The sequence below is a fragment of the Pelodiscus sinensis genome, chromosome 11 (assembly GCF_052426305.1).
Source record: "Pelodiscus sinensis isolate ZL-2025 chromosome 11, ASM5242630v1, whole genome shotgun sequence".
NCBI classification, from domain to species: Eukaryota; Metazoa; Chordata; order Testudines; family Trionychidae; genus Pelodiscus; species Pelodiscus sinensis.
This window is the reverse complement of record NC_143062.1, coordinates 31,327,668-31,351,393: the sequence shown is the minus strand read 5'-3', so window position 1 is coordinate 31,351,393 and position 23,726 is coordinate 31,327,668. Positions and strand designations below refer to the sequence as shown.

At 41.8% G+C, this 23,726-nt stretch overlaps 1 protein-coding gene across 5 annotated transcripts in view; it reads right to left on the bottom strand.

Moving 5' to 3' along the window:
• FGD5 (FYVE, RhoGEF and PH domain containing 5) overlaps positions 1-23,726 on the bottom strand; it is a 183,181-nt gene that overhangs the window by 57,549 nt on the left and 101,906 nt on the right. For all 5 annotated transcript variants that reach the window (XM_025189558.3, XM_025189555.3, XM_025189554.3 and 2 more), the window contains exons 4-7: positions 21,497-21,555; positions 21,352-21,382; positions 4,615-4,766; positions 3,221-3,377 (exon numbers count right to left, since the gene is read on the bottom strand). In XM_025189558.3, the coding sequence (XP_025045343.3) occupies positions 3,221-3,377; positions 4,615-4,766; positions 21,352-21,382; positions 21,497-21,555 (399 nt within the window). The remainder of the gene's footprint in view (positions 1-3,220; positions 3,378-4,614; positions 4,767-21,351; positions 21,383-21,496; positions 21,556-23,726) is intronic.

Sequence of the window (23,726 nt, the reverse complement as noted above, 5' to 3'; positions counted from 1 at the left end):
AAAGAGTAGCAAAGGGTTACTCGGAGAAACCTGCAGCAATCAGAAAGTTCCTCAGGCCCTTGCTGCAAGAGGGAGGAATTGCTAGATAGCCAGCAAAGAGAGCTGCCTACTGATCTTGCTGAGCCAGAGACATTGGCTAGAAAAAGCAGGAGAGGACTGAAGGCAGAGAGCAGCAGGGGGAGATGCCTGATGGCTAGAGAGCTGAATTTGGAGGATCAGAGAGGGCTGGAGTCTGGGGAGAAGGCTCTCACCTTGTGGTGAGGAATGCCAGTACCCTATGTTGGTGGTTTGTTTTAGCTTATGCTCATGGGGCTTTCTTTCATAATTAATTAACCTAGCAAGGGCTGTTTATACTCATTTTCTATTATTCTAGCTTTTTTAATCAAAATATATTGTACCAAATCAAACACTTTACAAGAAATCTATGTATATTATTAAACTATTAGCTTTATCAACCAAACTTGTAATCTCATGTAAAAAGATACCTAGTTCTTTTGACAGGTTTTAGTTTCCATAAACCCATGTTGATGTGCATTAATAATGTTACTCTCCTTTAATGCTTATTAATTGAGCTTCTATCAGCTGCTCCATCATCTTGCCTGGGATTGATGTCAGATTAACAGGGTTATAATTACCCAGATCCTTCCATTTACCCTCTTTAAAAATTGGTACATAGGCTTTTGGAACTTCCTCAGTGCTCCAAGACTGATTGAAAATCAGCATTAATGGTCCAGCGATCTTTCAACAAGGAAACCTAAACAAGTTCATAGATGTATCTAGACCAAGTCCAATGACTCACAAGGATCATCTGGCATTGAAGGACTGTTCAGTGGCTTGGCATAATCCACGCTGCCTTGGTTTTGGCTAGAACTACTGAAATAAGATCACCTTCCTCCCTCTCTCCCATGTAAAACCCATCACAGAGGTGCAGATATTTCTGTACCCACTTTGCAACTGCAAACCCCAATCGGTTCTTTGAAAAACTGGTTCTTAGTACTTAAAGCAGTGAAAACTACAAAAATCTGTGCCATCTTAAAAATTGGGGGAGGGGGCAACCCTCACCTTTCTTCATTTAAATGCACAATTAATTTTATGATTATTTATGCTTTATCTTTACGCAGTTTTTAGTGAACAGAAGCCCCAGGTTAGCAACAGCACAGTATGCTCCTGTGCTTGGATTTATGACTCAAATCAAAATCCTATTAACTCTGATTGTTTGTTTGCAGTTCAACTACAAACACACTGACAAAAGGTATTCTTTGCTGTGTACCCAGGGCCAGGGTGCACCTCTGACACTGCTCTGCCTCCGTGGGCATTGGGATGCTGGTAAAGAAGGCAGTCAGAATCCTTTAGAAAACACCAAAGGTATCTTGAGAAGAAAACAAATGAACTGATTAATTCCCTGGACAACAAGAAGAGGATTAAGGATCCAATCATGCAGAGTCCAATCCTGCAACTACTGGATCATGCATAGTGCCTTGAACTCTAAGCATTAAAGTCAAGGAGAATCATGCCCAGAGTAGACCCTAAGCTCTGGGCTGATGAGTTATAAGGGTCAAAAAAAATCCCAGGTGTTCCCATTTCTAAGAACGATATAAGAAGGGTTTGAATGTTACTCCTTATTCTGGATTAATCTTCTGTTCAATTGTAGGGCCAAATAATTCTTATCTTACTCATAGGAGCATCTTTTTGTAAGCAGGATTTCGTCCTCACTTTGCATCAGGAAGACAAGAAGGTGCAGGGTAGGTTGACTGAGCCTGGTAAGAAGCACAGTGGTTGTCAATAAAAAGCCTACATTTGCCAAGATTCTGCTCAATGGATTGCAAGATTCCAGTCCTCCCTTCTGCTTAGAACAGGAACTTACATCCGTGACCATGAGCTATCCGATGGCAAGTGTTGACTTTCAAATGGCTCTTGCAATGATTTAGTACTAATAAAATGTCAGACATGCTGTAGAGGACGACACAATCTATACCTCATGGAGCTGACATTATAAATAACCTTTAAAGTATCGGAGCCTATTTATCCTTACGACCTCCTTATCACCTACATTTATTCCCTTTTTTACAGATGGCAAAAATGAAAGGCTCTATATTGATGGGCAAAAAGCTTAAGCTGATTGAAAAGCTCCATCAAGACACAAGCTAACACATCAGCTGGCTGTCTGAAATGTGGCCAGCCAGTATAGCTTTACAGGCATTAGCCTGGGTCGGGGTGGGTTTTTCAATCTGTTCTGTGTAGGTTCTTTCACTGTGCTCAGCATCACAGGGTTAATTGTGTGAAACTAGCTGAGCTAATAATTGAAAAGCACACTTTTTGCCCACCATGACAAGGCCAGAGAGGTTACTTGACTCATCCAAGACCACATAGTAGCTGGTGGAAGGGATGGGATGAGCGTCCGGAAGTTGACTCCAACACTTCTCTGGCCTTGCCAGTGGATTTTCTGCATGCCTTTTTTCCTGCTATTACTTTCTTGCCATACTATTGGTTATTATGGAGGAGGTGTGCTGGCTTCATAGGGTAAAAGGACAAACCGATAAGTAGGGGGAGCAGTGGAAGGAGCAGTAAGAGGCTTTTTAAAATGTAATGAAATGCAGTGTTAGAGAATGAGGAGAAGAGAGATGGAGGGGCAGAGAAGAGAAGGGATGATGATAATGTATGTATTACACATTTTTATATATTGTAGCATTTATATAGCTTCAAAGAGCTTTAAATATGCCAAATAATGAAAAAGAGGGGGGAAAAAAGAGGGCTGAGATGGATTCCCTCAATACACAGATGAGCAGATATTAGGAAAAACTATTTCACTAGGAGGGTGGTGAAGCACTGGAATGGGTTACCTAGGGAGGTGGTGGAATCTCCATCCCTAGAGGTTTGACAAAGCTCTGGCTGGGATGATTTAGTTGGGCTGGTCCTGCTTTGGGCAGGAGGCTGGACTCTATGACCCCCCTGAGGTCTCTTCCAGGCCTAGGATTCTATGATTCTGTGAAATATATTTACATATACTTGCGCGCGCGCACACACACACACACACACGCAAATCCACATGCACAAACACACACTCCAAGTGTCTCTTCAGAGTGTGTTCTGCAAGTGATCATTGATTCTTCCTCCGCACCTTCTCTGAAGGCAGGTGAAGTTGCTGACAGGAATGTCTTTGAGAAAGCAATGCAGTGCAACCATAAATTAATGCAAGTAGAGAAATGAAGCAGGGCCTCACCTCAAACTCCTGGATGACAGTAGCCAGCTGAGAAGATTTAAGGCGGGTTTCATCCAGCAAAGCCAAATTCCTATCAAATTGCATAATATATGCTGTGTGGTGATTGAATCTTGATTCTCTTGAGAGAAAAACATCGGCCACTTTCTGGTGTTCCTCCCTAAAGAGAAAGAAAGAGAAGACCAAGCCAATAAATAACAAAAAATGCCCCATTTCATTCTGGTTACACAAATGCTGTGTATCAGCTGCATGCCGGCTAATGCCATTATGAGCTCTCAGTTAAGGCACAGGTTTAACTGAAGTGCTGGGCAATGGAATCTGCTGTGGAAGAATGGGTCTTGTTTGGGGCCAGCCCCTGTTCTATAACTCTACCTGCCGCAACTATATACATACATGCTGGGCAGAATGTCTTCTTAATGGGCTCACATAGCTCACATTTCTCCAAGCAAGCTTTGCAACACAGCCAGGGTGAACAAGAAACTTTGCTCTGAATGCTGGGGTTAGTGGGAGAATAACTCCACGCTCAGACACCCTTCACTCACAGATCCCTCTCCTTACCCATGTTACAATCCCTCATCTGTAGATCCTTGCACTGTTATAAAATTGGCATCTGCATCTGCAAAATTGATCTGTGGATATTTGCCTCCACATCCCAGATTTGGATACCTATGAATATAAAGTAGATACTTGCAAATATGCAGGCTTCTAGATAAAAAATTTGTATCTGTATCAGCAAGAATGAGCCACAGAGGCCTATCCAGCTTAAAAGATTTGCTCTGGCACTGAAAGACTGTGTCTAGGCAAAACAGAGAATTGTTTTGTCTTGGTAAGATTTAGCTCAGCTAGGACAATTTTTATTTCAGCGGCTCTGAAAGATTGCGTTTAGCCTGAAAACTCAGCCCACGCAAAGGCTTGTTCAAACGCTGAGTGAGTTTCTTTTAACTGGGAGTTATTATATTATGAAGTCACCATGGGAATTACTCTAATTTATTTCAATTTCTATGAGATCTACAATTAAAAAAAAAGATATTTTCCTATATTTCTTAATGTTTCTGAGAGTTGCTTTTTCTTTTGGGGTTTTTTTGCATGTTCCCTCTTCCTGGTATTTGAGTCTGACTCATGGTTCATACACATTAGACTGCTTTGTGACAATCACTTAGGGGACTCAACCAGATTGGGGACCCAATGTTGCTAGGAACTGTAAAAACATAGCAAATGTTGCGAGTTGAGCTGTTCACCCACTGATTTATGGGGCTGCTTAGGAGTCCTGGGCTGTATTCAATGTTTTATCATGGTAGGGAATCTTAACCTTGTTGCCAGTGGTTCTTGGAATAAAGGAAAATCAAGATATTTTGAATGTACTGAGGACAAGACAAGGCCATTAAGTTGTCACTTACCAGTTGAGGACTCTTTCTTCCAGCTCTGCCAATATCTCCTGGTGTAGTTTGTGGATTTCAGGGATCTCATTCAAGCCCTGCTTGAGCTTCACCTCCTCCCTCTCACTTGCATCGTCATCCCCCAGTACTTTCAAGATCGCTTCATGGAAATCCTGTGAATACATCACCTGTTACACAGCAGCTAAGGCAACAGATCAGAGGTTCTTTATGGCACTTAAACCATTATTAACTTTTCCTTTAAATTCCAAAATTTGTTTGCAAACAGGAAACTTTACGGGAATTATAAGATATACCATATACCATAAATATTAATATATCACAGGCAAAGGAGGAATGAGAACATAGGATAAATTTTCATTCACCCAATAGTTTCACAGTTACTGTACATTTCAGTAATTGTATAGAGTACTGAGTTAAAGTCCAGAGTACTGAGAACCCAAAATATCTTCTATTATATATTTGAGAGTCTGTTTGTTCAAGAACTTCTAAAGTGTAACAGCTAGGACCACCAAATCTGGTATATAACTTCCTCTTATTTTAACTTAAAGCAAGACAAGAGTTTGGTTGTGCCCGGACAATGGGATGTGCCTATAACTGAGTTATTTCTCATAAAGTGAAAAGGGAGGGGCCTGGTAGAATGGAGTTGTACTGTAGAATGACCACAGTGGGACAGCAAGGAGCCAGAGATGGGGACCGGGACTGCAATAACCCTATTGGGCTGGCAAGGGTGGAGAAAGGGACAGCTGTTTACTATATATTTCAGAGAATTTGTCTGTTTCTGTGTCTGGCTGTCCCCCAGTTGGAGGACATTCACCCCTCTCCGGCTGTGCCTGCTGCAGCTGCCATGGTCAGGCACTTCTCATCTGGCCGTAAGCTGCTGCAGTAAGAGAGGACTGGAGCTGTCCTCTCTCTTCCCAGGACAGCCTGCATACTGAGCCCCTCATCCCCAGTCCCACCCCACAACAATGATTTAAATGAAGAAAACCAAAACTTATCTAAGTTAAGGACCCGAGCAATGCTGGGTAGTAGAAAACCCTGAAATACCATCATGAATAAATTAGATGAAAGTAACATATTGGACTGGGAGCTTTTATTTTTCAATAAAGTTGGGATTCCGTATGTTACATTCACAAGAATACAACTAACATATACTATTAACATATAACTCATTAGGACATGTAACATATGGGTAGTAAGAGTTTAAGTGGGATAAGAAAAGAAAACATCTCAGTTAAGGATGATGTCAGGTTGCTCTTATTACACTTAAAAGGCAGAGATGCAGGGGGGTCAGTTGATTCTCAGTTTGTACCTGGTCCCCTGCTGTGCCTCTGCCTCCCCTGCCCATCCTCACATGGAGATGGGGGATAGAAGCAGCAAAGGGGAGGGGAAGTGACTTGTCAAGTAGTGACTCGGCTATCCAATAAACCTAGGCTTGTCAGGTAGTTGACTACTCAACTAGTTGCTTACATCCCTAATCTTAGTAGGGAGTTTTGCAGGGACAACTTCCAAATGGTCTTGGACACAGTAATTCTTATTTCTTTGTTGGTATTGTAAGTCAGATTCCCAATGTTCTTTGCTTTTTTCTTTAATTTGGAAATTTGTTGATATTTATTTATCTCTTTTGCATTTCTAGAGAATCTAACTGCAGATGTACCAGGCAGTGTTCCCACTAATAGTTTTCTATTTATGTGCAGAATAATGTTTGTTATATGCACCAAGGGAAGTGCAGATGTGCACCACCAGTAGAAACACATGTTGCAGGCAGCTGTTGACACTCTGCTAATCAGCTGGATGGCACCTGAATCAGTCTTGGATGGCCTCTCAAGCACTCAACTTACAGGGAACACTGATAGCAGGGTCTATTTCTAGAGAATTTATGAGAGACTCAAAATAGGAGTAAAGCACCAAAACTGCTGAAACTGCAGGTAAAGCATCTAACCACCTTTATTTCATGAAGCCCTGCTAAGTAAAGTATGGAAAGCCAAAAATAATATAGTAGTCCAAAATCATTCTGCTTTACCTGTCCTGGAGTGAAAGTAATTATACAAAGGATACATTTGGAGCAAGGCTTAAATGAAGTGACTAATTTTCTCATGGGACCATCAAAAGATCCCTAATGCTTTCCTTAGTTTTTCTTTACTTTAATACCACTTTGCAGCCATCATTTTTTCATCCTGAAGTCTCACAAACATGATATTCTATATTAACCTTCCTCAGGGCTATGGTTATTTTGCTGGCTGGTGTGCAATATGAGGTAACTGCCTTTTCATGGTGGGGAAAGTAATTATATTGTGTGTGCATTGTTTTGGAGTGCAATGTTATGCAAATTATTATATAAATGAAAGGTGGTGGCATTGGATTAAATTCATCCACCAGACTCACTGGAAATGAGGAACACCAGGGGAAAATGTAGCATATTGCCTCTTTTGTTCACGGCAGATTGAATGGAACTCTGATCAAAAGCTATCTTAATGGTTTCAGAGCTGATAAAATATCCAGTTACTAGTTTTCTGAACTAAAATGCTGATATTCCATTGGATATTGGACTGGGAGCTTTTATTTTTCAGTAAAGTTAGGGGATTCCATGTTACATTCACAAGAATACTATTAACATATAACTCATCAGGACATGTAACATATGGGTTGTCTTTCTAAGAATGCACAGCAGCCACAATGGTGTTTTATAGTGGAAAGGTAAATAGTTTGTTGAGTGGGGTGAATCTTTAAACTAAACAAGTGCTACTGTTGTGTCTTGCCAGCTCTGGGGCTAGAAGACCTGGATTAGAAGTGAGGTCTCCTACACAGTAGTGCAGAGTATTAGAAAGTAGCAATCCTTGTTCAAGAAAATTCTAAAGAACAAAATGAGAGGTATTGCTGTGATGCATAACACTCCAGCGCCTAATTCTTCACTATCACTACTACAACAAAGCATTATTGGACTGAACAGAGAGGATATTAGCCAATTCAGAAATATGCCTGGAGAGCATCATGCAGAACTGTGAATAGATATTGTATTCCCCTGAAATGGATATATTAAGAGATGTGTTTGAGCCAGGCAGCTGGGTGTTCCTTAGTCTGGACCAGGTAGAGCTCTTGTGGTCAAATTTCATGCTTTCTGCCAATGGGATCTTTATGGTGAATTAACTGGATCCCACATTGTCTACAAAAGTAAATGAAAATTTGGGAAATTGGAAGTACATTCCAGCTTGTGATGAGGGCAGGCGCTGAAGAACCGTACGGAATCATTTAAAAAGTAATTTAGAACTTTTCCCAATCCTTTCTTTGCATCCCAATAAACCAGGAAGTGTCTGGAGTTTTATTGTACAAGGAAAGGTGGGAAGAGAGAAAAAGGGAAACAGAGAGGGAGGAGAGTTCAATTAATTGCAAAGCCAGTTTGAAAGTGAGGCCCATTAATTGTAGGATGTAAATGCTCCTTACAGAGCAGCAGTGGCAGAAGTGGAGGTTACAAAATTTCCTGTTTTATAAAAAGATTCTGTCCTTATCTGACCTTCTTTTGCTTTTTGTGTGTGAGACTATGAAGTGAGGGGGTGCTCCATTAGCTCTTGTTAAAGACAAAGCTAGCCAGTCCTTTGCATGAGTCTCAAGACAGACTCAGGACATAATCTGGTCAGTCACATAAACAGATCCTGGAAAAAAATGCAGTGGACCACAGGATAGTCTCATGATCGACACCTCCTCTTCTGTTCCCATTCAAGCATTGTTTTCACTTGTAGAAATATATTACTCTGTATTATGTATCTGTCAGCTTGGATGGCCTGCTGTCAATCTCACAGGGGGAGTTGCAGGGACTTATTTCACAAACTTTAACACACAAGGAACTACGGCAGTATGAGAGATTCAAGGCAGGCTTGGAATTGTAAGACACCAGACTGATAACCCTGGTTACTGAAACTCTGTCTCTGACTCGCCCACGCACTGCCCCATGAACATGACTCACATCTGACCCATAGTAACAGCCTCTACAGATAAGAGGGGAGCTCAGCCTTCTGGTCCACTTAGCTTCTCTGCTGAACTTGTCAGCAGTGTTGCCAATCAGAGCCAATTGGGTTGGTGGTTTTTATGGTGTGGATATCTGTCCCCAGGGAACTGGAATAACACTGCTTCAGTGGTGACTTAAAAGCTTGAGTTGTGTGTCCACATCACAAAAGCTGTCACCTCAGGTATCTGGACAGTGACAAAATAAGCAGGGAGAACCTTTTAAAGTGATGGTTCTGTTGACAGTGCACATGAGAAGATCAAGTAAGCACAACTCCACTGATAAAGTAAATATTAAATGATAGGGCTTTAATTCTGATTTAGGAGGCCAGAGAAATTTAAGTGGCTTGCCCAAGATTACAAAAGTCATGGTGCAGTTCAGGATAGAACCCAAGTCTGCTTTCTCCTAGTCCAAGGCTTTAGCAAATAGAACAAAGAGTATCAGGAGTCACTATTCCAACAGGCTTAAACAAGCTGAATTCTGCTTTTGTCTGAACTTTGTGGCTTGAGACAGAAACATTTAGTATCTTAATGGTCAGGGTGGACTCATGCTGTGAATATATTTCTTCACATGCTACTGTGCAAACAGCAAGTTATTATTAAAAACAACATTCCACTTTTTTTTAAAAATTATACATTAAACATATATGCTGTCTGCTCAAATTAGCTCATTCATTAGAAGAAAAAATGCAGCTGTTTTAACACTCCATGGGAAGGTGATTTTGCTGGGTGAGTTAATAGAAATGGCAGCAAGTTTTTTCCACTCAGAGACAATTTCCTGGCCTCCTGCCACATTGTATGTAGTGTGGCTGAATGTGCTGAGAAAGGAAGTAAAGGCTCAATAAAAAGAAACCATTATGGTCATATTTATCATTTGATGACGCACTGCTTCTTTTATCCAGCCTTGAAGAAGGCTGGGTAAATTAGTTTGGAGAAGCGAACAATCTTCTCCGGCTAGATCTAGTAGACATGACCTAGTAGCCTTCCAACATGTCAGACTTTTAAGGGTTGAAAAATTATCTTTTTGTTCATTTCCTTTCCTACAAATTCTGAGGCTGTTCCAATATGGATCCAGAGTTTACCCTGGGCCCCATCTCCAATAACTGTGAAGATCAGCCCTTCAGCTCAGGTAAAAAATGGTAGCACCACTGACTTAAGTGTGTTATCTGTATTTACCCCAGCTGAGGGCCTTGTAGGTATTATTTTAATGCTGGTGAAATGTTGTAGGTTAACAGCACTGGGATCTCTGAACTGCTGTCTTGTTCTGCAGAACAGGAACAGCATGGACAGAGACAGAGCCGGGAAAAGAGCTATTCTGAGCGAAAGGACAATACTGGCACAAAAAGAATGGATATAAAATGGCCATAAATAAATTTAGGCTGGAGATTAGTTGAAGTTTCCTAACCTTCAGAGGGGATTGAGTTTCTAGCTTCCCAATATGTTTCCTCATGTAAATATGCCCAGCTAGTTACAACTTAAGACACTAAAAGCACCCACTGGATTTAAACTATTCAGATAGCTATGGAAGACTTTCATACTCTTCCCCCCTCCTTTGGACCAACCAATCCTTCTTCTGGATGCCTTTCCTAATTGTATCTACTAATTGTTTTGAAGTTCCTCAGTCATTGTGATTCACTAAGGATTTAGAAAAGAGAAGCCTAGCAGCTGTAGCAGGCCCACTGACTGGGAAGGGGGCAAGGGGACAATTGCCCAAGGGCACAGAGATTCAAAGGAGCCTTCAGCCACAGTAACCGCAGTGGTGGCCAGAGCCCTTTAAATCACCGCCAGAGTGCAGGGCTGGAGCGCTGGGCCATGTGCTCCAAGCAGAGCTAAGGTCTTGGTGTGGGGGGAGCCCCCACGCTCCAGGCAGTGGTGAGGGCCACCCATTCCAAATGAACGTCAACAGACCAATAACTGTCCTTTTTATACCATAAAGGAATGAAAAGACTAGCACCTCTCTTCCACTCAATCTCAGCAAATTTAATTAATCATTAATCGCCCAGCTTTGTGATTATAATTAACTCTCTGAGAGACTATTGAATTCCAATTACCTGGATAGGCAGCCTTACAATGATTAGTACCAAATCTTGAAATATAATAGTAATAGCTATCAACATCCATTTCCAAAAAGTGTATGCCATTGCTGAAAGTGCTGAGTGCCTGGGAAGCCATTAATCAAAGGTAAAGTGGTTGTGCAGTCCCAATAACTCCAATCAATTATGGCACCTGAAAGTCTCTAAATTGATCATCTGAACAACACAGCCAAACACAGAAGGTTTCAAACATTGAGGTCGTATAATTTCCTGCTGGGTCAAAATTTCCTTAAAATAGAGGCATGAACCAAAGCCATTCCATTTCAGGCTCTGCTCCATAGCAGCTGATTCCAAAAAGGGACGCAGTCTTGCACTGTAACATGTGGGCACAGAGTACTATGCGATTTTGTAAAATCTGCTCAAGCTTTTGCATAGACATGTGAATTGACAATCTGCATAGGGTGATCCACATTCACTAAGTGGAGGGTAAGAGCAAGGATTTAAAAAACTAAATTAAGACATAAATCTTGTATTAATTTTTGGTATGCATAAACAAGTGTGTAGATATCTAAACATAATTTTCACATATTGCACTTTCCACATGTGACTCTCAAAGTACTTGACACACATTCCTAGACTAAATCTCCTAATTCCCTTTGAATTACCTCCAACATTGCTCATATACTACACAGCTGAAAGCCCTAGAAAACGAAGTTGTAAAGATTTAGAAGTTGAAAGAAAGGAGGTACTAAGATATCCATAACTATCATTGAAGCAAAGAGAATGTTTTGCTTTATCATCTGGGTACACTGCTACTTTTCACGAGATTTTTGCCTATGGACAACACCCGACAGCATCACTGAGCCTCAACTGTTTCTGTGTAGCACAGTGAGATGAATATGCGTAGTAAGTGGCTTACAGAGGATAAGTGGTCCTGTAAGTGGCTTACAGTAAGTGGTCCTGGTATGTCAGTAGGTGACACTCCTCCTCTCCTTTTGCCCACTCGATCCTTCCTAAATAGGTAATGACCTCTAAGCAATCAGTTAATGCGTATTATTTATTTATTCATTCATTTTATCTGTCTATCTTTCTTCTTCTGGGAGCAACCATAGTGTGCAAGGTACTATTCAGTCACAGTGGAAGTTGTGATCTTTGCCATGGTAAGTGTAACTGAATGTAGAATATGACCTATATAGAATCTTGTCAAGTATCAAAGGGGTATCCATGTTAGTCTGGATCTGCAAAAGCGACAAGGAGTCCTGTAGCACCTTATAGACTAACAGATGTATTGGAGCATAAGCTTTTGTGGGCAAAGACCCGCTTCGTCAGATGCAGGTCGTGGAAATTTCCAGAGGCAGGTATAAATATGCAGGCAAGAATCAGGCTAGAGATAATGAGGTAATGAGTGGGCCTCATCCTCCCTGACTGAATTTACCTTGTTATCTCTAGCCTGATTCTTGCCTGCATATTTATACCTGCCTCTGGAAATTTCCACGACCTTCATCTGATGAAGCGGGTCTTTGCCCACGAAAGCTTATGCTCCAATACATCTGTTAGTCTATAAGGTGCTATAGGACTCCTTGTCGCTTATATAGAATCTTATTACTGATAGTGATGCACGAAACAGGAAGAAAACCAACAACTTTCAGATCCCAGAATACGTGTGTGGTGCTGACAGTTAGGAAAAACTTATCAACTTACTTACAAACAGAGCATATCTGAGATGGAAATAGCAAGAGAAAATAAATGTGGCTGAAGTGCTATTTTTGCAGTCTTGTTTTGGAGTAGAACAGCACTCTTGGCTTAAAATCCTCTTTCAGCTGGTGTAAATCAGTGTAACTTCATTTACTTTAAGGGAACTACATGAATCAGATCACACCAGATGCTTAGCTAGTGTAAACTGACAAAGCTTTTTAATCTCTCTTAAAATGAAGCTATGCTGATTTAGATTAGCTGAAGATTTAGCTCTGTAAGCCATAATGGCCTGGCCAATATCCCTTCCCTTCCTATATCTCTTCCTGTATTCTTAGCTATAGATTCAGTGAGTTGATTAGAAGTTCTCTAGAGGAAGCAAGCCCAATAGAATTTCACCTACAGCATTTCAACAAGTCTCAAGGACTATTTCATTCAGGCTGAGATTTGCGAGCTTTCAAATAAAGAAGGAAACTTTAAAAAAATAACAATAACAGAGAAACTGAGGTGTGGGAACTGAGCGGATACATTAATGGAAAACCTCAGCTGTTTTTCAGGACTCTGTTCTGAGGTGGAGACATTCATATTTTAGATGAAGAAATCATGTCTGTACACTGATTGTTTATCCTGATCCCAAAATAACTCCTGTCCAGTTCTCAGACTTTTATACTATTTTATTGATATAAACCTATATACTAATGGAAATTGCCTTATATGTCTATGTAGAGTTTTCATTGTCCAAAAATCTATTTATATAAATCATGTAGATTATCAATTCCTGGGAGGCCAATAGTTCCATCCCATTAAGGAGGTTTGAGAGGTGGTGGGGGAGTATAATTGTAGGGTGTCCCTAATCTTTGTACAGTCAAAGTCTTCCTTAAGCATAACAATTTGCAAGGAATGAAGTAGACCTCTAAAGCCACCCTCTCCTCTAATATGGCGAAGTGGCACACAAGGACTACATATTCCAGGATGCAATGCTCCAGTCTTCTCTGACTGTCCCAGCCTTATATGCTAACTAGAGGGCTTGTAGTCTTTGATTTTTGCACCTGCATATTAAAGTTGAAGGCATCCATGCACTGCTTTATAATACTTTGTGAGTTATGTTTGCCTGTTCTTTGGAGCATCCTTATTATCTTCAACATCTCTTCTGGTCTTGAAAGGGGAAGTGGCACTTCTAATTAAAAAGTGGCACCTCTATGGTGGCAGTGGCCCGTGCACTACATTGAACACTGATCTTCTCAAATTTCTCATTACTGAGCCTAGCAGAAACCATGCCAGATGACTGACAGGAAATTCTAACTATTGCAGCAGACACAATTAGTCTCTTATCCTGCTATTGCTGGGTACAATCTAGGTCAGGGACTCTGACCTCAGCATGCACACACATACACAAACAAATTGAAAATGCCGCAAATGAGTTTAAGAATTGGCAAACTGTAGTGTGCACATCTTGAATACTGTATCAACAGGGCTTGTTACAAAGAACTTGACCTGATGCCAACCATGATTTTTTTTTCCTTGTAAGAGATGTACAAAATGGTCTGACGGCCATTTTGGCTAAGTGTTCCCACTGTAAACTTCACTCATTCAAAGTTATTTTCCCACTGCGGATGAAGAGAACAATAAATAAATAAGGAAAATAAATTCAGCCTAATGAAATTGAGGACGGGCTACTGTTCTCTGACACAATTTGTCCTTAGACAGTGTAACAGCCAAACTATCTCTTCATTTAACCAGGATTCCCCATTCTCTAAAGCATTTCATTAGAAAAATAAGCACTTGATTGGTGCAGTCAACTTTTGAACAGTATCCAAGGAGTCCACATATGCCTTCAGCCCAATCACTCACCAGATGATCTCTTCCAACCTTTTTCATGTAAGTAGTGATTAAGATATCATTGGTTTATAAAGGCTTTAGGGCCAAAAATGTTACTTTGTTGTAAAAGTTGATCCTTACTTAAAAGTATGCTGACAGTAGAGAGAAGATTGCATGATGTGTTATTTAATTTGCCTATATCGGTCTTTACATAATGTCCATCTAAGTCAGTGGTAACAACCTGGCAACCTGTTGTCCATGGGCCGCATATGGCTCATCTGGGTTCTATGTATGGCGCACAAGACATTTTGTTTACCGTTCCCAATATGCAGGGTTGCCAGATTCTGCTGGTTTTTGTCTGCATAGGTTTTTTTTTCCCTACTGGCATTACTGAAGTGACATGCACATAAAGCAAGGGCATGTGAAGTGAGGTGTGTGCTGATGGCACACACTACATTAACTGTGAGAACCGTGCTCTCCCTCTACCTCTCATCAGAGTGGCACACCCTGCAAATTCTAGATATGCAAGTGCAGTTAGCAACGCTACCCTGTCTCAGGAGACAGTCTTGGTTACGACAATCTTGCAGCCCACTGAGATGGAGGGCCACTCGTTCAGCCCACTCACTAGCGTAGGTACCCAGTGCTGATATAAGTAGTACCTGAACAGATATTGTGCACTGTAAATGGTTAGAAAGCCCACATGCTATATTTGATAATGTAAAGTCACAGCTGTGTTTGTGTCAAGGAATTAAATCAGGTGTTGCTTATTTTCTTGCACGTGAAAGAATGTTAGTATGTACTTCAAAGAAGTGCTACCCCAGAGGAGTTGTGAATGTTAAATTAAATCTGAGTCCTGTAAAAAACATACTCCAGAGAACTTCATTATTTTACAGTAGGGCAAATAACAGCTAACCCTCCAGATTATTATCACAACTACTACTCCAACTGATACAGAGTTTCTGAGTTAACACAATGTTTCCACTCTTTCAGCTCAATAGCAGAGTGGGTGTATGGAAATGTCATCATTTTGGCAATCAATCAAACTATTAAAGTCTCTACTGAAAGGCCAAACTGATTCAGTTATGCTGAACGAATAGCAGCTCCGGACGAGGCTGGAAATGAGATGGAAAATGCAGCTTCTGATGCAGTCTTAAGAAAAAACTTTTTTTTCCCAAAACCAGCGAGGGTGTGGTTTAGTTCTCAGCCTTTATTATTGCAATGTGGGCTTGCAAAAAAAGGCAAGACATTAAAAATAGCATTTTCAAAAGGTTTTGTAGAAGGAGATGATAATAAAACAGAAATAATAGTTTGTCCAAGCTTAGTTTTCCTGACTAGCACTTCCAATGCCACTTTTGTTGTGTATAAGGAAAAACTGCTTTTCTTGAGACATTTGTGTGAGTTTGGGGTGCAAAATGGAGTTTTTCTGCCAGTGTTAGTTATACAAAGTGGTACTTACTGTAACTTGGGGTGCATAGAGCAGTAATGTTTTGTATATGTACATGCATCCCCAATACTACATACATGCACAAAGCAACATCTTTATTAATTTCTCTTATTAATTTGTGTTATAATATCATCATTCTAGAATCTCCAATCTGGGGTCAAGGACCCCTTGATCTGACAACACCACACACATGCAACAAAAAAGAACTTACAATTTCAATATATGATGAGAGGCAATAGGTGGATACAATAAATGAGTGGCAATAGGAGAAGACACAGTAATAATGATATGATCATGTGTAGTTTAAGAAGCAGCAGCCACAACACATCAGCTGCCTAGCTATTTTTGAGTGCAACTGAGTTGTGTTAGCCAGCAAGGGAACCAGTTGCTGCTATGCGTGATGAAGTTTGCTTGGGATATGGGAACCTTGCACTAAGGATGGGAATAAGACCACCACACTCATTTCACAAGGACCTTCCATCCCTACTAACCTGAGGAGAATTTCAACCAGTGACCAAGAAGTGAATGAATTCATCCCTCTCATGATGTTATCACCAAGGAACTATTTACAGCTTATCTCTTCACAACAAATGGAAAAATTAATTAATAGGAATAATCAAGATTAATCTAAAAAAACCCTGCCATGCTGATCATTTCTATGGACAACAGTCCTCCAGTGTCTTTGTGCTTTTTCGACAACTGTGTATTTTTTTGGGATATGAAGGGGCATATATCCAGCATGGAAACATTTTATAACTAAAGTGCAGGTGGAACCTTACCTTAAAAATGGCATCTGATTGGACTGAAGATCCTAAAAGTGTAGAAACTGTGACTGGTTAGAAGAAGAGGGCACAGCCAACATGGACTGTGTTATTTTCCTATTTGTAAGTGCCTGAATTTGCAACTTTATTTTAACATTAGTAGCATGGGAGGGGGAAGGAGAGGAGGAGGAGTTGTGTGTAAAAAAATACTAAAATGAAATAGTGCAAACCAAATAAACCCACTTGAAGCAGAAGCTTCTCATCACCCCAAGATGAACCCCAGCTGCAAAGTTCAAGACCGAAGTTTGGGACAGCTGGGATGCTAAGGTTTGGCTAATCAAGGAAATAGAAAGGGTGCAGGGAGAAAGAGCTGTGAAGTATGGATCTGGAGTCCTTCAAAGTTGGGGGTTTTCATATGCAAGCAATTATTTTGACCCCATCTCTCCATTTAAATTTAAAATTCTTCCTTTGTTGCATTACATTTTAAAAATTGATATTATAAAGCAGAAAAGGAAACAACTGGAATAAATTGCCTAGGGAGGTTGTGGAACCTCCACCACTGGAGATATTTAAGAGCAGGTTGGATAGACATCTATCAGGGATGATCTAGATCAGGCCGGGGCAAAATACAGCCTGCAATCCACATCCAGCCCACCAAGCCACCGGATCTGGCCCACAGATGCAGTGGGGAACCCCAGGCAGGCTCCCCGCTTGCCTTGTCCCACCCACGTGCTGCTCTGAAATGTGGCTGCAGGGTGGTTTTTCTTTTAAAACAGTGAGTCTGGAGGCGAGGGGGGGAAAGCTTTAGGAGCTGCTCCCACACACTGCACAATCCCATTGGCTGGTTTCTGGCCAGAAATGGCCAGTGGGAGCTGCCTGTTTCAATAACAGGCAGCCATGAAGTACAAGGGGCTCCAGAACACATGGCTGCAGCCTGTGCAGGGAGTGGGGACAGACAGGGAAGCTGATTCAGGAATGATTGCTGTCTGGTAAGTTTCCTGGCAGAACCTACCTCTGACACCCCAGTTCCTCACTTTCCCAACTCTCTGCCTCCCCCTCCTCCTCCACATTCCTAAATCCTCTGCCCCGCTCCTTCACCCCAATCCCCTGCCCTAAATCACAGTCTCCTCCTGCTCTAGCTCACAACCCAAATCCTTGCACCCCCTCCTGAACCCCAATTCCATGCCCTAGGTCACAATCCAGCCCCCTGCACCCAGTCCAGTGCCCCAAGTCACAACTTTTTTCTTACCCCAAGATCCCTTCTGCACCCAACCTCCATCCCAGACCCCACACCTCCTCCATTAATATCATAGCAGCCCTCAACCACTTTCCAAATTCTTGAAGTGGCTTCCCATCAAAACTTATTGCCCACTCCTGATCTAGATGGTGCTTGGTACTGCCATAAAGCAGGGGCTGGACTTGATCTCTTGAGATCCTTTCAAGTTCTACTATTCTATGATTTTAACTATGCTGCTTCCCCCCCAGGAGTAAGTGAATGAATGGCAAGGAAGATAATGAAATCCTTAGCTGAATATAATTTAGGGTACATCTAGACTACATGGCCCCGTCAATGGAGCCATGTAGTCTAGACATACCCTTAGGGTGTGTCTACACCAGTGGTCCCCAACCATTTGAGGTTGCCGGGCGCCAGGGGGCATGGCTGTTCGCCCGCCGGGCGCCAGGGGGCGAGGACACTTGCGCGCCCGGAGGCGCCCCCCATAGCCGCATGCCAGGGGCGGCCCCCCCCATAGCCATGCACCCAGGGGCAGGCCCCCCCCATAGCCATGCGCCCGGGGCCGGTGCCCCCTCCAAGGGCTGCGCGCCCGGGGTCGTCGCCCCCCCCAAGCGCCGCGCGCCCGGGGCCGGCGCTCTCCCCCCCCCCCAAGCACCGCACACCCGGGGCCGGCGCCCCCTGCAAGCGCCCCGTGCCCAGAGCGCGAGCGGCCAATCCGCGGCGCTCCCGGGGCCGGCGCTCACCGTGCACCATGTGCCTGGGGCCAGGCCAGCCCCAAGCACTTGGAGGGCGCATACAAATGCCCCCGCGGGGGCCATGGTGCCCGCGGGCACCGTGTTGGGGACCACGGGTCTACACTGTGACACTAGCTTATTTCGAGCTTATTTCAAGATAGTCTATTTCGAAATTTGGTGCTGTCTACGCAATTTTGGAAATTTTGAATTTTGCCAAATTTTGAAATAGACCACTATTCTGACAAATCTCTTAATCCTTGTGGAATGAGGTTTACCAGGAAGTCAGAATAGCAAACCTGTTATTTCAATTGCTTTTTGAAATAATGGGCATGCTATGAAGACACTGAAAACGTTATTTCGGGATAACAGCTGTATCCCAAAATAGCACTGCAGTCTAGATGTACCCTAAGTGAAGCATTCAGTTACAGACCCAAATGTTTACCCTGAAAGCCCAACACCAAGTGTTCCACATGAAACTGATGACTAAGAAGAACAAAAAAAAATCACCTAACACAGTAACATAGCTATCACAGGTTACTTTCCCCACTCGAATGAGGCTAACTGGCTGATTCAAGCCATATGTTTTAATCATCATGAAAACTAGACTGATTTCCCTCTTGTCTTCCAACCGCATTTTAGTATTGGCCAACAAACCTACAGCTAATGCTACAGTTTCTGTAATACACATTGGCTGTGTGGAAACTACAGTTTCCCCAAAGGGATAGCAGTGAGTGGTTTACATTTTGGGGTCAGACCAGGAAAGCCCTCTTTGTTTTTTTTAACTTGTATCTTCAAGCCAACTTTGTGGCGTTAAGTAGATACAATTAGTGTCAAAGCAGAGTTTTCCCGTAACTAGCCTATGAGCTGTAGTTTTTATGGGAGTTCTTTCTATTATGGATTACCAGCAGTTTAGGATATTTTCCAGCTGGAACGAAGCAGTGCACACTCAGTCAAATGAATGATTCTAAGCTAAAGCCTTTTAAGCACAGGCATAAAACAAAAGCCCCATCCCCTGGATACAACTTTCAGCTTGGAAGTGAGAGCAAACAAGACATTTCCTATTCTTTCCAAATGTTTTTCCCAGGCAGTAAATGAAGTTGTTCTTATAACACCCAAATAACTCATTGTACACCATCCCACAATCAAATAGACTCAAATCTTACAGGGTCTCTAACTTCCAGTTGCAGTGCGCTTTAACATGACTCCTCCCAGTTTAGCCAGTGGGAAGCTCCCCTTTGGCTTACCTCACAGAATTGTTTTCACCAGATCAGGAAGCTTCTCTTACAAGTCCCAGCTGCAGTAGCATAGAAGTTACACAACCACAAGCCATGGGTAGTCATGAAATTCTATAAAAATGTGCTACCACCAGTTTGGATGAACTAGGGTTAGTATTGGTGGGAGCCCTACTGTAGACAAAACTGTCAGCAGGAACAGGTTTTACCAACTTATCCAATGGATGAGAGACTCCACTACCTGGTGATGTCTCTTTTAACTGTTTGCTACTAGTTGGCAATTTCCAGTTTGTTTGGTAAAAAGCAATTGTCTGCAAGGAGACAGCTGTCCTGCTGGCTGCGCTACCTAGGCTGTGGCAGGAAGCAGGCTTTCTTAGTTTTGGCAACTGGCTGAGAGAGGCACGAAGAGGAGACCAAAATTCCCTGTGGATTTCCTCTTTCAGAGACATCCCCTACTGCTGAGTGTTGTGGAATCTTCCAAGGACACTGTCACTGTCTCCTGAATTGTCTCAGCAGTGGCATGTAAACTATATTCCTTTGCTATCCCTGTCTGCCTCCCAAGCACAGCCATGCAAGTCTTTTGGAATGAAAACTAGTAAGCTGTGGCGCAGTCTCTATGGAAGCCATGTGGAAGCTCCATTGTCTGGGACACTTAGAACCAGTATAGGCACAGCAACTGGCACCTTAGATGAACCATGCAATCGGCACTCCCACCTACAAACCCCTCAATGATATTGCACTTGAATATGGCGCCTCATTTAACTTGGTGCACTAGGTGACCGCCTAGTTCACCTATATGGACAGGCCGCTCCTGGACACAGCATCAGAAGACCTAGGACGCAGTCCTGCACTGGACAAGGATGTATGAGATGATTTATTAGGTCTTTTTGGTCCTAATTTCTATGATCCTATGAGCAAACCTCAAACACTGCCTATCTTACCTGCGCGCCACTAACTGTCTCTGGCTTGGTGTGGTCCTAGCAAGCCTATGACACAATTGGGTGCACCCCAAACAGAAAACCCAACTTAATGGGAGCAAAATTAATCTATTCAAACAAGAACCTAGTTCACATAGACCCTCTTCAAATCGTTTTCACCTACATTTCTTTCCCCTCATCTCTCTATCCCCAATCCCAACCTCTGTCTGGGTATGTCTACACTAGCTCATTAATTCAAGCTAGGTAGGCAAATTAGGCGACCAGAGTTGCAAATGAAGCCCAGGATTTAAATATCCCAGGCTTTATTTGCATGTTCCCGTCTGGTCGCCATTTTGAAATTTCACTAGCCCGAACTCATTGCTGCGTGTAGCCACGCGGCAGTGAGTTCGGGCTAGTGAAATTTCAAAATGGCGACCGGACGGGAACATGCAAATAAAGCGCAGGATATTTAAATCCTGGGCTTCATTTGCAACTCTGGTCGCCTCATTTGCCTACCTAGCTCGAATTAATGAGCTAGTATAGACATACCCTCTCTGACTTACTCTCTTCCTCTCTTCTACCTATGAAGTATTACTCTCTAAAGGAAAAATACTCTCTTCAATTAAAAGCCTGTTATTGTGTGTTACCCAGAGTTCTTTCTTATGGATGAGAAACTCCAGACTTTTGGCACATACAAGAAAGAGTCAGTCGTTTATCAGAAGACAGATTTCTTTGAAATGCCTCAGCGAACACCTCCCCACTGTAAGCCACTCCTAATAGAATTCACCTCAGTCACTTAAATGCTTTTTTCTATCTCCTCAATTACAGCTAAGTAAGAGGGCAATTAGCTTTCAACAATTAAAATGATTTACTTACTTCATCTAACAGCCGGAGCATCTCCACATATCTGCAGAAAGAGAGAGATTTGTATTAAGTGCCATCAAGCTACCGCTGAATGAATCAGGGTAGAATGTGCAGCTTCCTTTACAAAATAACAGCCAGATCTGAAGAGTGAACTCACACTTTCTCTGAAGACATCAACTCCTGGGCAATCAAGTAAGCTCTGGACTTTCCTTCTTTCTGTGGAAAAGAAAACCACAGATATTAAGAAATGTCCCACCCCAAAACAGAAACAGTAAGGGCTCTAAAATGCCCACAATTTATGATCTTTGAATCTGCGGCGGGGATACTGCTTAGCAGAATGGAGTCTTGCTCCACAACTGCAGTTCTTAGGTGCTATCTCAATACAAACAAACAAATAAATAAGATAGTCTGAAATGGGGTCATACTCTGTGTTCAATAAATTGTTTTTTGTGGCTATGAAGAAAGAAAATTCCCATTGATTTCAATAGGGCAAGGATTCAGCTGAAAGAAAGGCAAACAGATTCTTCCAAGATCGCAGGAGGCAAAGCTCACTGAATTTGCTGAGGCCTCTCTCGTGTGCAAGGAAAAGTGTTTTGGGGTTTTTTAAATAGTTATATTTCAAACTGTTTCCATTGTAGTGCAAGCTAATGAAGCAAACAAGTTCCAAGGGCTTTATTGCATGATAAGCAAATTGATGAAATTAAATGGTGATAAATATATCCTGAAACCAAACAGTGCTGTACTAAAGCAAATAACAATTTGGAGATCACCATGGAATGCACTTAAGTAGCGAATATCTCAGAGGATGCAGAAAATTGTCAAAGCAGCAATGGCAATGGCTCTCCAAGGCTCAAGAGGCTAATTATGATGCTTTGCTCTGGTTTCATGCATTATTTGTTTTAAATCTATTTATTTATTTAATCTGTTTATTTATTTAGGAAGTGTTTACGAGGCTTACAGATCATTGCCATGTAAAAATCAGTGCCATATAAACATCAGACACAAAAAGTTAATCATTACAAGAGTGAGCTTTTATTTAGAGAAATATTATACAGTGATATAATCAGCAGATCCCTCTACTAAAAGGGTTTTTACCATATTACAGAGTGAGCCTCTTTATCAAGGTAAGAAATGGGCAAAGCATTGACACCTTTATTGAGAAAGAAATCTTATACTAAAGTGCCTTTGACTTGTACAACAGGGATAATAAAGCAAGGAAGCAGCCTTCAGTGAACAGAAGGCCACACAAGGTGCCATTTGTTCTGAACAGGCAGAAGACAGCAACAAATGTATTGTTCAAAGGGATCAGGTGTGCCATTTATCCATTGCTGAAACAGCCTCCTTTAGAAGGTGTACAGTAGAGCAGCTGGGAGACGCTGAGCTGTCATGCATTTAGCTGGTTTAGATGCTGAGCTGTCGTGCATTTAGCTTTTAGTTTGTAACTTTAAAAACAACAAGTAGTCCTGTGGCACATTAGCCCTGATCTACACTAGGGCTTTATTTCTAAATCCATCTGCCTTTGGTCTAATTTATAAGTGGAGAGTCCACACTACCAAGTCCATTATTTCAAATTAAGGGGACGCTTATTAGAAATCTGAACTCCTGTTTTTCTCAGGGAATAAGGCTAATTTCGAGGCTTCCTCATAGAGGGAACATGCTATTTCGATTTTGTAAAATCAGGAGATAAGTCAAAGTTAGTTATTTCAAAATAGTTTCCTGGTGTGGACATGGCCTTAGAGACTAGCAGATATTATCATGAGCATTTATGGGTAAAACCCACTTCATCAGAGAAATGTCATGCAATGTAGCTGTAATTCACATGGAAACACATCACCATCATGACCACCAGTTCTGGATGAGAATTGCTTGGGTTTATGGGGATCATGGTGCAATCGTTTAATTCACTCCCTGAATGAAGAACATTTGTAGGGGCCTGGATAAAAATTCCAGATTCAAATGCCATCAATCTTTGCTAAAGTTTAGAGTACATTCAAGCTTTGCAGTTCATCTCTGATATTTAAACACGGCAGTAATAGAAGTATGAACAGTAATTCCCCAAGTCCCCCAAGACATTTGCATTTCTGGAAAAGTAATCTGGTGACTCCAGAGGTTTTTTTTAATTCAAGGTTTCTGCTCCGTCTTCCTTTCAGTCAGGCTGGAAATAAGAAACTTTGGTTTCAAAACAGCTTAGAGAAGATTTAAGCATTCCCTGGAAGTGCAGGAAACTGAAATCCAGTAGTATGACTGCACCAGGAAAACTCAGTAGTATGACTGCACCAGGAACTGCACCAGGAAAACTCAGATGCAAAATTGACTGAAATGAAACCGAACAATCTCATTTTGATGCTCAGTGTTAATAAATCACAGAAAATAATTGGAATAAGTAA